The 16,079-nt window shown below is 51.6% G+C and overlaps 1 protein-coding gene across 3 annotated transcripts in view; it reads right to left on the reverse strand.

Moving 5' to 3' along the window:
• Positions 1-713: 713 nt before the first annotated feature.
• LOC103127019 (cAMP and cAMP-inhibited cGMP 3',5'-cyclic phosphodiesterase 10A) overlaps positions 714-16,079 on the reverse strand; it is a 50,625-nt gene continuing 35,259 nt past the window's right edge. For all 3 annotated transcript variants that reach the window (XM_060184519.1, XM_060184520.1, XM_060184518.1), the window contains 5 exons: positions 6,956-7,128; positions 6,061-6,172; positions 3,812-3,892; positions 3,148-3,236; positions 714-1,225 (listed from right to left, as the gene is read on the reverse strand). In XM_060184519.1, coding sequence (XP_060040502.1) covers positions 1,123-1,225; positions 3,148-3,236; positions 3,812-3,892; positions 6,061-6,172; positions 6,956-7,128 — 558 coding nt within the window. In that variant the 3' untranslated portion in view covers positions 714-1,122. The remainder of the gene's footprint in view (positions 1,226-3,147; positions 3,237-3,811; positions 3,893-6,060; positions 6,173-6,955; positions 7,129-16,079) is intronic.

Raw genomic sequence — 16,079 nt, forward strand, 5'->3', positions numbered from 1 at the left:
CTAAGCACATCCAGGATCCCACTCTTTGGCCTTCTTGCGATGGAGGAGTGCAAGGAAAAGAAAGACATCAGACGCCGCACCTCAGGGAAACAATTACAGGAGGCTTCAACGGAACTCCGGCTGACTTTGCTTTTTCTTTCTTTTCTTTTTCTTTTTCTTTTTTTTTTTAAGTAACGAGGCTCTTTGAACAAAACCATTGCGAGATGAACCTTTCATAATGGATGGTCATCTGGAATCTTGCAAGAACGCCGAGTGAAAAAACCCAGGATTCATTATTACACGTTCACATTTTACAAGCATCGGATTTGCCCGTTCAAAAAGAAAAGAAAAATAAGGGGAAATTCACAAGTCCTGCTTCTGTTCCATATGTAAGGGGGTTCCATGAATTTCATACAACTACAATGTCAGAAGAAAAAAAAAGTCAAAAAGCAATTCCTTTGATGGGCTTCTCGTGTTCTGAGATTCGCTGGGGAGATGAGTGACCCCCTACCTATGCAGGGGAGCCGGGTCTGCTTCCTTCCACCTCAGGCTCACTCTTCCAAGCCTGGTCTTGGAGGCCCCACTGAGCCCACCTGATTCTGCCATTCTGCCCCAGGGTTTCCGCTGAAGCCGCTGAAGCCGCGTCCTCTGTCCCCAGGCCGGGTTCTGGGGTGGCTGCCTGGGTTCCAGGTAATCACAGGTCGGTCACACACAGGGACACCCACAGAACCAAGTGTCAAAACACCTATTTATCACCACCACCACCGAGTACCCTCCTGTTCTGGCCGGAGTTCAGATAGTACCGTGGGGGCAAAGTCTCCAGGGCACAAAGGCCCCCCTCCCCACCCCAGCCCAGCCGCTCTCCTCTCCTCTCCATTTAAGGCGTCAGCAATGTCACCTGTGGGCAGAGGCTGGCCAGTGGGTGGCAGGGGGCGGCCCCCAGGGGCCCTGCCTTGGATGTTGGGAGCATCTGCTGGAGTGTGGGCTTGCCGAGAGAGTCACCATCTGCAGAGCCGGGGCTCCGGCCGGGGGTAGGTTCCCCAGACGCAGGAGGAGAGGATGGAGAGGGAGAAGCAGGACAGCACATCCAGGCCTGGCTGCCCCCAGGGCGGGACGGCGGGAGGGGGGAGGGCAGGCGGGTGGTCAGTCCTCCAGCTTCAGCTTCTCAGAGGCTGACGGGGTGGAGGAGAGCCAGGTGGCGGCCTCTTCTCCCCGGATCACCTTCTCCCACTGGCTGAGGTTGTTCCTGGAATAGGCAGGAGCAGGTAAGCTGCTTTGAGGGGCCAGGCCCTCCCTCCCCTCCCAGGCCCCCAGGAGCCAGGCCGCGGGTGTGGCTCTGGCCAGGACAGTGATAGGTGCAAGGTGGCTGTCCTGCATTCTGAACCTACGGCACAACATGCCTTTGGCCGAGGCTCAGGAGAAGCACCCAGCCCCCCTTAAATCCTGATGACATGCCTGACAGTCCTTGCATTGTCTGTAGTGCTGTCTCCAACCCACAGAGCTATTCTGTCTAGTCTTACAGTAAACTCAGACAACAAGTCAAAAGGCCTTCATGCTGACAGAGAACGAATCTGAAACCCCTAAACTGTGCCCACGTCTTTGGGGGTGAGGTCAGGACGTGCAGAGTAAGCACAGGATTGGCTAGGATCACGAGCTCTGGAGATGAGATGTCTGCCAGGGAGTCATCTACATAGAAGAATAAAGCGCATTCACTTTTGGGAGCCCTCAAGGTGTTTGTATCTAGGGCCGGGCACCTGGTGGAGGGCACACATCACAGTGCTCAGGGTCCCGGGTTCAAGCCCGCAGTCCCCACCTGCAGGGTGAAAGCTTCCCAAGTGGTGAGGCAGGGCTGCAGGTGTCTCTGTCTCTCTCCCTCTCTATCAGCCCCTTCCCTCTTGAATTCTAGCGGTCTCTAGCTAATAAATGAATAAAGATGTGTATGGGGGTCAGGCAGTGGTGCACCTAGTTAAGTGCACACACTGAAGGGCTCAAGCACCCAGATTCGAGCCCCTGGCCCCACCTGCATGGGGGGAAGTTTCACAAGTGGTGAAGCAGGGTTGCAAGTGTCTCTCTCTGTCTCTCTCCCTCTCCCCTCTCAGTTTCCCTCTGTCTCTATTCAATAATAAATAAATAAATAAATAAATAAACAAACATGTTTATGGGAGTCGGGCTGTAGCGCAGCAGGTTAAGCGCACGTGGCGCAAAGCACAAGGACCGGCGTAAGGATCCCCGTTCGAGCCCCTGGCTCCCCACCTGCAGGGGAGTCGCTTCACAGGCGGTGAAGCAGGTCTGCAGGTGTCTGTCTTTCTCTCCCCCTCTCTGTCTTTCCCTCCTCTCTCCACAACAACAATAATAACTACAACAATAAAAAACAACCAGGACAACAAAAGGAAATAAATAACTATTTAAAAAAACATGCTTATGTGCACCTCTGCAATGTTTATACATGGCATTGCTCCATGAACACCTGTCCAATGAACAGAGGGGCAGAGCTCGCTACGCGTCACCCAGCAGAGCCCGTGTGAGACGCAAGCTGCTTGTGAACAGCTCTGTCCCCTTTTCTCTCAGTGCTAATAGTGGGATGAAGTTTACGTCTCACCCGAGATGTATTTTTTATTATCTGTATTTATCGGACAGAGACAGCCAGAAATGGAGAGGGAAGAGGGAGACAGAGAGCAAGAGACAGAGAGACCCCTGCAGCCCTGCTTCACCACTCCTGAAGCTTTCCCCCTGCAGGTGGGGAACCAGGGGCTTGAACCGGGTTCCTTGCACACTGTAACACGTGCGCTCAACCAGGTGCGCCACCCCCTGGCCCCCTCAAACTTGATACGTAAACCCGACTCTGCTACTTGGAACAGGCCTCCCGTTGCTTGCTTGCTGGGGTTGTGTCCATGTCTCCACTAGCCCACAGGACCCCAGTGTTGATTTCTGTGGATACGCCGCCCGCCCCCACTTGCAGATTGCAGGGGTGAGAAGGAAAGTCAGGCTCAGGGTGTGAGGTCCTGAACCAGGCAGGGGTGCAGGAGGTGGGGGCGCCCTGGGTTCCTGCCGGGGATCCAGTGAAGACACAGACAGTAACCCAAACAAGCGAGCAGACGGGGCCCGTGGCTCCAGAGATGAGCCCCGGGGAGGCGGGCTGAGGGTGCCTGGGGGGGGGAGGCCACGTACCTGCAGGCTTTGAGGAGAGGCTCGGTGGGCGGGAAGATCTGGGTGAGGGTGGTGTAGCAGGGGATGGCCACGGCGTTGTAGAAGCCCAGCTGCGCCCGGGAAGAGACAAACACAGCCGCGTGAGGGACCCGGACGCACCCAGCTGCCCAGCCTCCTCTGCTCTGCGGGCCGTGCTGTCTACACCCGCTGTCTACACTGTGCCCTGGCTCTACTCCCAGACACCCGGCTCTCAGAGGCCTTTCAAAGCCCAGCGACCCTCAGTCCCCAGGTGCGGCGTCCACCCTCAGAGCAGCAGAGGAAGCCAAGGCCCCATCCGTCCAGAGACTCCACCGGGCAGTCAGGCTCCTGCCCGGGGCCAGCTCTTGCCTCTGTCATGGTCAGCCTGACCCCACTGCTAACCGGGATGCCTGGGCCTGGGCCTCCAATACTCCAGACTGTTCTGCTTCCAGCTGGCCCGCAAGCCCTGCTCCAGAGCACACGGCCGGCGACGGCTCCCAGGAGCCTGTGAGCCCAGGGCACAGTGGGAAGTGTCGGGCAAGGCATCCACACTGAGGGCGGCTCTGGGAACTGCCAGGCACACCCAGGGCAGGTGGAGCCCAGCAGGGAGCAGGACCTGGACTCCGGTGACGCCAAGACAGTCGTCTTCCAGGCGGACCCCGCGTACCTGGCCTTGGGGAACTTCATCCTTCTTGTCTCTGTCCATCATGGGAATGGGCTGTATCCCCAGCTTCTTCATCTCGTCGCCCTGTGAGAAACGGGGCAGGTCAAGCCTCTTTCTAGAGGGTGGTGGAACTTTGGTGTCGACTGAGTCCCAGATTCCTGCATTCACTGTTCACCGCAGATGAGTAATAGAACCCCGGGCCTCTGCTTCTCGTGCCATAGAAACTATTTATTGCCCCACCCATGTGTCCTGGAGCCCCGCTTTCCCCAGAGCCCTGCCCCACTAGGGAAAGAGAGAGACAGGCTGGGAGTGTGGATCCACCTGTCAACGCCCATGTTCAGCGGGGAAGCAATGACAGAAGCCAGACCTTCCACCTTCTGCATCCCACAGTGACCCTGGGTCCATGCTCCCAGAGGGATAGAGAATGGGAAAGCTATCAGGGGAGGGGATGGGATACGGAGTTCTGGTGGTGGGAACTGTGTGGAGTTGTACCCCTCTTATCCTACGGTTTTGTTAATGTCTCCTTTCAGATAGAAAGAAAGAAAGAAAGAAAGAAAGAAAGAAAGAAAGAAAGAAAGAAAGAAAGAAAGGAACTACTTATTAGAGCTGGGTGGTGGGTGTGTCTGGTTAAGGGCACACATTGCCTTTTGTCAGTTCCTGGTTCAAGTCCCTGCTCCCCACTTGCAGGAGGGGGGTTCAGAAGCAGTGAAGCAGGCTGCAGGCCTCTCCCCCCACACCCCCGCCTCTCTCTGTCTCTCTTCCCATTCCCCTCTCAATGTCTATCTGTCCAATCAAATGAAAAAAATAATAAAAATAAAGGGAAAAATGGCCCCCAGTGGGGGCAGTGGATTCGCTGTGCAGGCACCGAGCCCTAGCCTTAGCTCTGGTGGCAAATAAACACCTTCTTGGCTTTGGCTTGAGGACCATGACACACGTCAGTGTCAGAAACCATGTCCACTGGACGTGCTTGCATGACTTGCTGGGTATTATAGGCCTTGTACCAGAGGCAAGGATTCACGGCCACTGATGCCAACGCAGAGCTCACATGCCACCGGTGCGATGTTGTTTGTGAGTCTCTCCTGCAGCTCTCCAAAAGCAATCTCTCTCTCCTTCTCTCTGCCTCTCTCTCTCTCTCCTTCTCTCTGCCTCTCTCCTTCTCTCTGCCTCTCTCTCTCTCTCCTTCTCTCTGCCTCTCTCTCTCTCTCCTTCTCTCTGCCTCTCTCTCTCTCTCTCCTTCTCTCTGCCTCTCTCTCTCTCCTTCTCTCTGCCTCTCTCTCTCTCCTTCTCTCTGCCTCTCTCTCTCTCCTTCTCTCTGCCTCTCTCTCCTTCTCTCTGCCTCTCTCCTTCTCTCTGCCTCTCTCTCTCTCCTTCTCTCTGCCTCTCTCTCTCTCTCTTCTCTGCCTCTCTCTCTCTCTCTCTCTCCCTTCCTCCCTCCCTCCCTCCCTCCCTCCGTCTCTTTCCCTCCCCTTTCACCCCCGTGTGTTCGATGGCAGTGCATCCAGGCTGAATAAGAGAACAAACAGTTCAACTTCCTGATTCTCTGTCATATTTCTGGTAGGGGGGCTTCTTCACTATGAGTGAGTTTGCATCATCAGCTAGGAAGGGCTTTGTCATCTAGACTTCTCTGTGCTTTTCCCAACCAAATGAGGGATCCAAAGACTTGGTTCTCCCCCCCCCGCCCCCCGTCTTCTCCTTTCCTCCTCCTCCTCCTCCTCCTCCTCCTCCCCCTCCTCCCCCTCCTCCCCCTCCTCCCCCTCCTCCTTCTCCTCCTTCTCCCATAAAGGAATGGCCGGATATCCAAGGATGTTGGTAATTGTGATCGGCCAATAATGGACGGTTCAGTAAGAGAACTGCCTTAGCTGCCCAACACATATTTCTGATAATTCCGATGGTCCACTGAAGGAAAAAGACAAGTCAAAGCAGGCCCGTGTCCAGCCCAGCATGTTCAGGAAGGAGGCCTTGCTCGCCCACACAGCCCAGGGCCTGTCGTGGCCTCGGCCTGCTGGATGGGCTGCTGGATGGTCTGTTCCTCTTCCATGTCTGCAAGGCCAATGTTCTCTGAATTTCTAGCTGCATGCAAATATGGCCCACGGTGGTTCAAGCCCCTGGTCCCCACCTGCAGGGGGAAAGCTTCCCGAGTGGTGAAGCAGGGCTGCAGGTGTCTGTCTCTCTCGCTCTCTATCTCCCGGTCCTCTCTCAAGTTCTCTGTCTTTCTCTGATGCTAAATGAGTGCAATGAAGCCCAGGACGTACCTCAGCCCAGAACTCCGCGTAGATGTCATTAGCTGTGAGCTTTGTCACTGGCCACAGCTTCGTCACAGAGCACAGGTCGCAGGCTGTCATCATCAGGCCGATGACCCGGTCTCTGGGCAAGGGAGACGACGGGGTCAGCCTGGTCTCTGCGGGGACGCGGGAGACCACGTCTTTGTGGGAGACAAGTGGAGGGGTTCTGCCCTGCCCAGGCAAGGACGGGAAGAGAGGACCCCGCAGGGAGCAGGGGGTAAGGGGCAGGGGGAGGGAAGAGGAAGCAGGGAGGAGGCAGGGAGGGGGACAGAGGGGGCATGAGAGCAGAGGGCAGGGAGGAGGGAGGAGGAGGCAGGGAAGAAGGATCAGGGAGGCGAAGGCAGGGTGCAGAGAGGAAGGAGAACGACAGACAAAGGGCAGGGAGGAGAGGGAGGGGGCAGGGGGCATGGAGGAGGGAGGAGGAAGCAGAGAGGAGGGAGGAGGGAACAGGGCACATGGAGGAAGGAGAAGGGAGGAGGGAGAAGGGGGCAGGGAGCCAGGTGGAGCCCTAACGCACGTGGCGCAAAGCGCAAGGACCGGCGCAAGGATCCCGGTTTGAGCCCCCCACTCCCCACCTGCAGGGGAGTCGCTTCACAGGCAGTGAAGCAGGTCTGCAGGTGTCTGTCTTTCTCTCCTCCTCTCTGTCTTCCCCTCCTCTCTCCATTTCTCTCTGTCCTATCCAACAACAATGACAGCAATAACAACAATAACAACAGCAATGATAAACAACAAGGACAACAAAAAGGAAAAAATAACAAACAGCCTCCAGGAGCAGTGGAGGGTAGTGCTGGCACGGAGCCCCAGCGGTAACCGGGAGGCAGGGAAACAAGCCCACCTTGACCTCAGCCGGTGCCGCCCGGCTCACCTGTGGGACTGGTTGTTGAGGTTCAGCGAGCCCGTCTGGTACATCTCCTCCAGCTGCTTCCTGTTCCCAAAGTACAGGGCCAGGTCCGTGGCGATGATGGCTTTGCGGATTATCTCGAGCACCTGCTCGTACTCACTGGAGCTCAGGGTGGAGAAGATGTTGTGTCCTTCCAGCTGCGGGGAGAAGGCACAGGCTCTCACCTCGGCACCGCCCTCGGTCACTGGGCAGGATGCAGAGGTGGCACGACTTTCTGACCCCAGACTTCCTGACACTTGTCACTACCTGACACTTGACTTTCTGACCCCAGACTTCCTGACACTTGTCCTACCAGCTGCTACCTTTACACCTGCATGTTTGCAAGATGGAAGCTGTCTGTCTGCCAGGTGCACTCCTTTGTCTCATGACGCCACAAGGCCTGTTTCGCAGGCTGTGCCCCTTCCGACAAGAATCCTACTCTCGGGCAGAGTCTGGACACGTCAGAGATTTTTCTGGTCCATGACACAGTGGTGGTATTGTCACGACGACCACCCGCAACTCTGATGCCTGGCTGGCTGCTGCCCTGAGGATGTGGATGTGGGGTAACTAGAATAAACTTAGTACCTTACAGCATGCAAAGACTGTACCTGAAGTCATGACACTTGAACAACAGCAATTCCAAACACCTTCACTCGAATGATCCCCCCATAGGCATGTGTTCTAAGCTTTATCTGTGAGATGTGTTATTTGTGCCTGCACATTTACTCCCTATGTATGTTTTACTTTAAAATCAGCGGGGAAGCAATGACAGAAGCCAGAATTTCCACCTTCTGCAACCCACAATGACCCTGGGTCCATACTCCCAGAGGGATAGAGAATAGGAAAGCTATCAGGGGAGGGGGTGGGATATGGAGATTGGGTGGCAGGAATTGTGCGGAGTTGTACCCCTCCATCCTATGATTTTGTTAATGTCTCCTTTCTTAAATAAATAAATTCATTTGAAAATATATATATATTTATCTCTAGGGGCTAGGTGGTGGCGTGCCTCGTTAAGCACACACATTACAGGGCACAAGGACCTGGGTTCAAGCCCCTGGTCCCCACCTGCAGGGGGAAAGCTTCACGAGTGGTGAAGCAAGGCTGCAGGTGTCTCTCTGTCTCTCTCTCCCTCTCCCTCCTCCTTCCCTCTCAATTTTTCTGTGTCTCTAACCAATAGTAAGTAAATTAAAATATTTTCCATAAATCTTTATGAATGTATTCCACCAAAGTAAAGGATTCCAGGCTAGGGCAGTGGAGGGTTCAGGTCCTAGGACATGAAGGTGGAGAAGGACCTAGTAGGGGTCAGAGGGTGACAGGAGTTTGGGACGATTAGCACACGAATGACGTCAGCCCGAGGCGGGACACTCAGAGAAGGGAAGGTATAAAGCAGGCGCTTGGAGCAGCCGTCTCTTTGGCTGGTCAGAAGCATCTCGGCAGAGATGCCCCAGGTACCCGCCATGGCTACTTCTCCTGGGAACTGAGCACGTGTGACTCTGCTAGTCCGTAAACGCTTAAGACCCCTCGACAGCCATGAGCAACCTTTACCTCAGCTGATAATTGTTTATCTTATGAACTAAACTTGTGATAACTGTACTCAGACTTTATGGGCCTAGCGTACTCTTAACCCTTGATGGTAAGTGCTTATTTTGCCTTTTACCTGTTTCACCCTAATATACCGTGTGTTGTTTAAATCCGTTCCCAGCTCCCCGCTGTGAATCCTTGTAGGGGCTGCTGCATCCCCAAACCATTTTTAAGTTAAATAACAGCACGTGAGTGGTGAAGCAGGGCTGCAGGTGTTTGTTTCTCTCCCCATCCCTCCCCTCCTTCCCTCTCAGTTTTCCTGTCTCTATCCAATAATAAAAAAATAAAAAATTTTAATAAATCGTTATGAATGTATTTCACCAAACTAAAGGATTCTGGGGTAGGGGAGTGGAGGGTTCAGGTCCTGGAGCATGAAAGTGGAGAACCACCCAGTGGGGGTTAGAGTGTGATGTGGAAAACTGAGAAATGCTATACATGTACCAACGACTGTATTTAATGTCCACTGTAAACCATTAATGCCCCCAATACAGAGAAAAGCTTTTAATCTTCCTCCTTCATGTTTGATGCGATGCATAATTTTACCAGTAAATAATCCTGGGAGCTTGGCAGGATGGCTCACACACGGCACTGCCACAGCTCAGAATGTGCTGTGTGTCCCTCCTGACTTCTTCTGACCAACTATATGACAACTGGATGGAGTTATTCTCTCTCTACCCTGAACTGCAGCTAATCTCAGGGCCCTGGCAATTGGCAGAGGCTCTCTACCCATGAAATTAGCCACAAAAGCTGTGTCCCATTCCCTCCAGAGTACTATATACTCCTGCTCAGGTTATGTTCTACTGGAGTCTATCCTGGAGTATGCTGGAGTAGTATCTACTCCTGCTCAGGTATGTTCTGCTGGAGTCTATACTGGAGTATGCTGGAGTAGTATCTACTCCTGCTCAGGTATGTTCTACTGGAGTCTATCCTGGAGAATGCTGGAGTAGTATCTACTCCTGCTTGGGTATGTTCTACTGGAGTCTATCCTGGAGTATGCTGGAGTAGTATCTAGTCCTGCTCAGGTATGTTCTACTAGAGTCTATCCTGGAGTATCCTGGAGTACTATATACTCATTCTCAGGTATGTTCTACTGGAGTCTATCCTGGAGTATGCTGGAGTACTATATACCCCTGCTCGGGTATGTTCTACTGGAGTCTATCCTGGAGTATGCTGGAGTAGTATCTACTCCTGCTCAGGTATGTTCTACTGGAGTCTATCCTGGAGTATGCTGGAGTAGTATCTACTCCTGTTCAGGTATGTTCTACTGGAGTCTATAATGGAGTATGCTGGAGTACTATATACCCCTGGTCAGGTATGTTCTACTAGAGTCTATCCTGGAGTATGCTGGAGTAGTATCTACTCCTGCTCAGGTATGTTCTGCTGGAGTCTATCCTGGAGTATACTGGAGTACTATATACTCCTGCTCAGGTATGTTGTACTGGAGTCTATCCTGGAGTCTGCTGGAGTACTATATACCCCTGCTCAGATATGTTCTACTGGAGTCTATAGTGGAGCATGCTGGAGTAGCATATACTCCTGATCTTGTATGTTCTGCTGGAGTCTATCCTGGAGTATGCTGGAGTAGTATCTACTCCTGCTCGGGTATGTTCTACTGGAGTCTATCCTGGAGTATGCTGGAGTAGTATCTACTCCTGCTTGGGTATGTTCTACTGGAGTCTATACTGGAGTATGCTGGAGTAGTATATACCCCTGCTCAGGTATGTTCTACTGGAGTCTATCCTGGAGTATGCTGGAGTACTATATACTCCTGCTCTGGTATGTTCTACTGGAGTATGCTGGAGTACTATATACTCCTGCTCGGGTATGTTCTACTGGAGTCTATCCTGGAGTATGCTGGAGTACTATATACTCCTGCTCGGGTATGTTCTACTGGAGTCTATCCTGGAGTATGCTGGAGTACTATATACCCCTGCTCGGGTATGTTCTACTGGAGTCTATCCTGGAGTATGCTGGAGTACTATATAATCCTGCTCGGGTATGTTCTACTGGAGTCTATCCTGGAGTATGCTGGAGTAGTATCTACTCCTGCTCAGGTATGTTCTACTGGAGTCTATCCTGGAGTATGCTGGAGTAGTATCTACTCCTGCTCAGGTATGTTCTACTGGAGTCTATCCTGGAGTATCCTGGAGTAGTATATACTACTGCTCAGGTATAGTCTACTGGAGTCTATACTGGAGTATGCTGGAGTAGTATATACTCCTGCTCTGGTATGTTCTGCTGGAGTCTATCCTGGAGTATGCTGGAGTAGTATCTACTCCTGCTCAGGTATATTCTACTAGAGTCTATCCTGGAGTATGCTGGAGTAGTATCTACTCCTGCTCAGGTATGTTCTACTAGAGTCTATCCTGGAGTATGCTGGAGTAGTATCTACTCCTGCTCAGGTATGTTCTACTAGAGTCTATCCTGGAGTATTCTGGAGTAGTATCTACTCCTGCTCAGGTATGTTCTACTGGAGTCTATCCTGGAGTATGCTGGAGTAGTATCTACTCCTGCTCAGGTATGTTCTACTGGAGTCTATCCTGGAGTATGCTGGAGTAGTATCTACTCCTGCTCAGGTATGTTCTACTGGAGTCTATAATAGAGTATGCTGGAGTACTATATACCCCTGGTCAGGTATGTTCTACTGGAGTCTATTCTGGAGTATGCTGGAGTAGTATCTACCCCTGCTCAGGTATGTTCTACTGGAGTCTATACTGGAGTATGCTGGAGTAGTATATACCCCTGCTCAGGTATGTTCTACTGGAGTCTATCCTGGAGTATGCTGGAGTACTATATACTCCTGCTCTGGTATGTTCTACTGGAGTATGCTGGAGTACTATATACTCCTGCTCGGGTATGTTCTACTGGAGTCTATCCTGGAGTATGCTGGAGTACTATATACCCCTGCTCGGGTATGTTCTACTGGAGTCTATCCTGGAGTATGCTGGAGTACTATATACTCCTGCTCGGGTATGTTCTACTGGAGTATGCTGGAGTACTATATACTCCTGCTCGGGTATGTTCTACTGGAGTCTATCCTGGAGTATGCTGGAGTACTATATACCCCTGCTCGGGTATGTTCTACTGGAGTCTATCCTGGAGTATGCTGGAGTACTATATACCCCTGCTCAGATATGTTCTACTGGAGTCTATCCTGGAGTATGCTGGAGTAGTATCTACTCCTGCTCAGGTATGTTCTACTGGAGTCTATCCTGGAGAATGCTGGAGTAGTATCTACTCCTGCTCAGGTATGTTCTACTGGAGTCTATCCTGGAGTATGCTGGAGTAGTATCTACTCCTGCTCAGGTATGTTCTACTGGAGTCTATCCTGGAGTATGCTGGAGTAGTATCTACTCCTGCTCAGGTATGTTCTACTGGAGTCTATCCTGGAGTATCCTGGAGTAGTATATACTACTGCTCAGGTATAGTCTACTGGAGTCTATACTGGAGTATGCTGGAGTAGTATATACTCCTGCTCTGGTATGTTCTGCTGGAGTCTATCCTGGAGTATGCTGGAGTAGTATCTACTCCTGCTCAGGTATGTTCTACTAGAGTCTATCCTGGAGTATGCTGGAGTAGTATCTACTCCTGCTCAGGTATGTTCTACTAGAGTCTATCCTGGAGTATTCTGGAGTAGTATCTACTCCTGCTCAGGTATGTTCTACTGGAGTCTATCCTGGAGTATGCTGGAGTAGTATCTACTCCTGCTCAGGTATGTTCTACTGGAGTCTATCCTGGAGTATGCTGGAGTAGTATCTACTCCTGCTCAGGTATGTTCTACTGGAGTCTATAATGGAGTATGCTGGAGTACTATATACCCCTGGTCAGGTATGTTCTACTGGAGTCTATTCTGGAGTATGCTGGAGTAGTATCTACCCCTGCTCAGGTATGTTCTACTGGAGTCTATAATGGAGTATGCTGGAGCACTATATACTCCTGCTCAGGTATGTTCTGCTGGAGTCTATCCTGGAGTATGCTGGAGTACTATATACCCCTGCTCGGGTATCTTCTACTGGAGTCTATCCTGGAGTATGCTGGAGTACTACATACCCCTGCTCGGGTATGTTCTACTGGAGTCTATCCTGGAGTATGCTGGAGTACTATATATCCCTGCTCGGGTATGTTCTACTGGAGTCTATCCTGGAGTATGCTGGAGTAGTATATACTCCTGCTCAGGTATGTTCTACTGGAGTCTATCCTGGAGTATGCTGGAGTAGTATCTACTCCTGCTCAGGTATGTTCTACTGGAGTCTATAATGGAGTATGCTGGAGTACTATATACCCCTGGTCAGGTATGTTCTACTGGAGTCTATCCTAGAGTATGCTGGCATAGTATCTACTCCTGCTCAGGTAGGTTCTACTGGAGTCTATAATGGAGTATGCTGGAGTACTATATACTCCTGCTCAGGTATAGTCTACTGGAGTCTATCCTGGAGAAGGAGTATGCCTGAGTATATACTCCTTCTTAGGTATATTCTTAAGTCAAGCAAATTATTATTTTCATCGTCATCATTATCTGGGCGGTGGTGTTGGGGCTTGAACCCAGGGCTCCTGTATGCAAAGCTTATGTTCTGACACTGGCCTCCATCCTCAGCCTTTCCCACCTGCAGACAGCAACACACCTGACACAGAACAGGCCCCTAAGGTGGGGACATTGCAAGACCACCTCCCTCGCCCAGGACTGAAGCAGGGTCACTCAGGTCTTATTTGGTCCTGCTGTGTGTGAATCGCTTTTGAATTTTTTTGTCTTTATTTACTGGATAGAGATAGTCAGAAATAGACACAGAAGGGGGAGATGGAGATAGGGAGAGAGACAGAGACACAACTGCAGCCCTGCTTCACCCATCACAAAGCTTTCCCCCTGGCGGTGTGTTGGTGGGGACCGGGACTCAAACCAGGCTCCTTGCGCACTGTAACGTGCGCTCAGTCAGGTGCGCCACCACCCGGTCTCCTGTACGTGAAGCTCTCTCTCTTTTTTTTTTGTAAGATTTTATTTATTTATGAGAAAGGCAGGAGGAGAGAGAAAGAACCAGACATCACTCTGGCACATGTGCTGTCGGGGATCGAACTCGGGATCTCATGCTCCAGAGTCCAAAGCTTTATCACTGTGCCACCTCCTGGACCACCTGTATATGAATCTTTTAAAAGCTTTTTATAATGGTCTTCCTCTGGGAAGTGTGTGTGTGTGTGTGTGTCTGTGTACGTGTGTGTGAGTTTCTGTGTGTGTCTGTGTATGTGTGTCTGTGTGTGTGTTTGTGTGTGTCTGTGTATGTGTGTATCTGTGTGTCAGTGTGTGTCTGTATGTGTGTGTCAGTGTGTGTATGAAACCCAGCCAGTCTATCTTGGCGTTACTCTCGATCGCACCCTGTCATTTCACGATCATCTCATAAAAACTGCAGCAAAGGTGGGCGCAAGGAATAACATCATTGCAAGACTGGCCAGCTCCTCATGGGGTGCGAGTGCTTCCACACTGCGATCATCATCTCTGGCATTATGCTATTCCACTGCAGAATACTGTGCCCCAGTATGGTTCCGTAGCCCCCATGTCCACTTGGTCGATTCCAAATTATATTCCTCCATGAGGATAATTTCTGGAACCATCCATTCCACCCCGGTTCCATGGCTGCCAGTTCTTAGCAACATCTCCCCACCAGATATTCGTCGGGATGCGGCATCATCTAAGTTCATTTCCCACGTCTACGCTCGACCGGACCTGCCAATATACACGGATATCTTCGCCCACCCTGTCCAACGCTTGACGTCTCATCACCCAATCTGGTCCCCTACGCCTACACTGAACTTCTCTGTTCCAGACTCTTGGAAACAGAATTGGCAGTCAGCTGAGGTCAAGAACAAACACCTCATCACAGACCCCTGCAAGCGTCAACCCGGCTTTGACCTAGCACGTTATGATCGGGCCCTCCTCAATTGCTATCGGACAGGCCATGGCCGGTGCACCGCTATGTTCCATCGCTGGGGAGCCAGAGACGACCCGAACTGCCCCTGTGGCTCCAGACAGACTATGACCCACATAGTCAACGATTGCCACCTCTCCAGATTCAAAGGAGGTCTCGAAACTTCACATCAGGCTCAACCTGATGCTGTTGACTGGCTACGGAAGAAGGGCAAATGCTAGAAGAAAAAGAAGTGTGTGTATGGCTGTGTCTGAGTGTGTGTGTCTGTGTGTGTGTGTGTGTGTGTGTCTGTGTGTGTATTATTTTGTTAACTGAGACTAAAGAGAACAGAGTTTGAGCTAAGATAGAAAGGCTGAGATAATGAAGAAGCTTCCAGTCTCTGTGATGTGCAGAGAGGCAGAAAAGGCCGGCTGGTCCCCTCTGCTGAGCTGGACACCTTCCCCAGAATCTCCAGGCTTCCTTGGGGTCTGCAAAAGCCTAGCAGGAGGACAGCCACTGTCTCCTGTAACAGGGGCCTGGACAGTCCGCTGGCTACTGCTGGCTCTTCAGCGCCTACATTTCAATTTTTTCTTCTGCCTCCACAGTCATCTCTGGGGCTCGGTGCCGACATAACAGATCCACTGCTCCTGGCGGCCTTGTTCCCTTATTTTATTTTTTTTAACTGGATAATAGGGGGAGATAGAGAAGGAGTGGCTGGCACATCTGCAGCCTTGTTTCGCTGCTTGTGAAACTTTCTTCCCTACAGGTGGGGAAAGGGGGCTCGAACTCAGGCCGTTGTGCTTGGGAGCATGTGTGCTTAACCAGGTGAGCCACCACCTGGGCCCAGTGCTTGCTTATTCTTCAGTCAACATGAAAGGAAGCGGGGGAGGGGGTATCTGCAGTGGGAGATCTTCAGAACTAAACGGTGTGTAAGTGCAAAGGGATGGATGGGTGGGTGGATTGTGGATGGACAGACAGAGGAGCCCACAGCCATTACTGTGTAAGTGTCCTTGTCTTCCGCCCACCACAGCCAGTGAAAATGAGACACAGGCAGGTAACTCAGCAGGGAAGGAGCTTCCGGCGCTCTGCAAGGTCCCGTTCCAGGGCAGGTGGTGCCGTGACAAAGCCTCAGAAAGTTCTGCCACTTCTACCGGTACATGGACACCTTACAGGCAGTGAACACAGGTGTCTCATTGCCTGAGGGTGCTGCTGCCTGCATTCTGTGCAGAGTGAGTGAGTGAGTGAGTGAGTGAATGAATGAGTGAGTGAATGAGTGAGTGACTGACTGAGTGAGTAACTGAGTGAATGAGTGAGTGACTGAGTGAGTGAGTGACTGACTGAGTGAGTGACTGAGTGACTGAGTGAGTGAGTGAGTGATTGAGTGAGTGACTGAGTGACTGAGTGAGTGAGTGACTGAGTGAGTGAGTGAGTGAGTGACTGAGTGAGTGAGTGACTGAGTGAGTGACTGAGTGAGTGAGTGACTGACTGAGTGAGTAACTGAGTGAATGAGTGAGTGACTGAGTGAGTGAGTGACTGACTGAGTGAGTGACTGAGTGACTGAGTGAGTGAGTGAGTGATTGAGTGAGTGACTGAGTGACTGAGTGAGTGAGTGACTGAGTGAGTGAGTGAGTGAG

This window comes from Erinaceus europaeus, unplaced genomic scaffold, assembly GCF_950295315.1.
Source record: "Erinaceus europaeus unplaced genomic scaffold, mEriEur2.1 scaffold_511, whole genome shotgun sequence".
Classification (NCBI taxonomy): Eukaryota; Metazoa; Chordata; class Mammalia; order Eulipotyphla; family Erinaceidae; genus Erinaceus; species Erinaceus europaeus.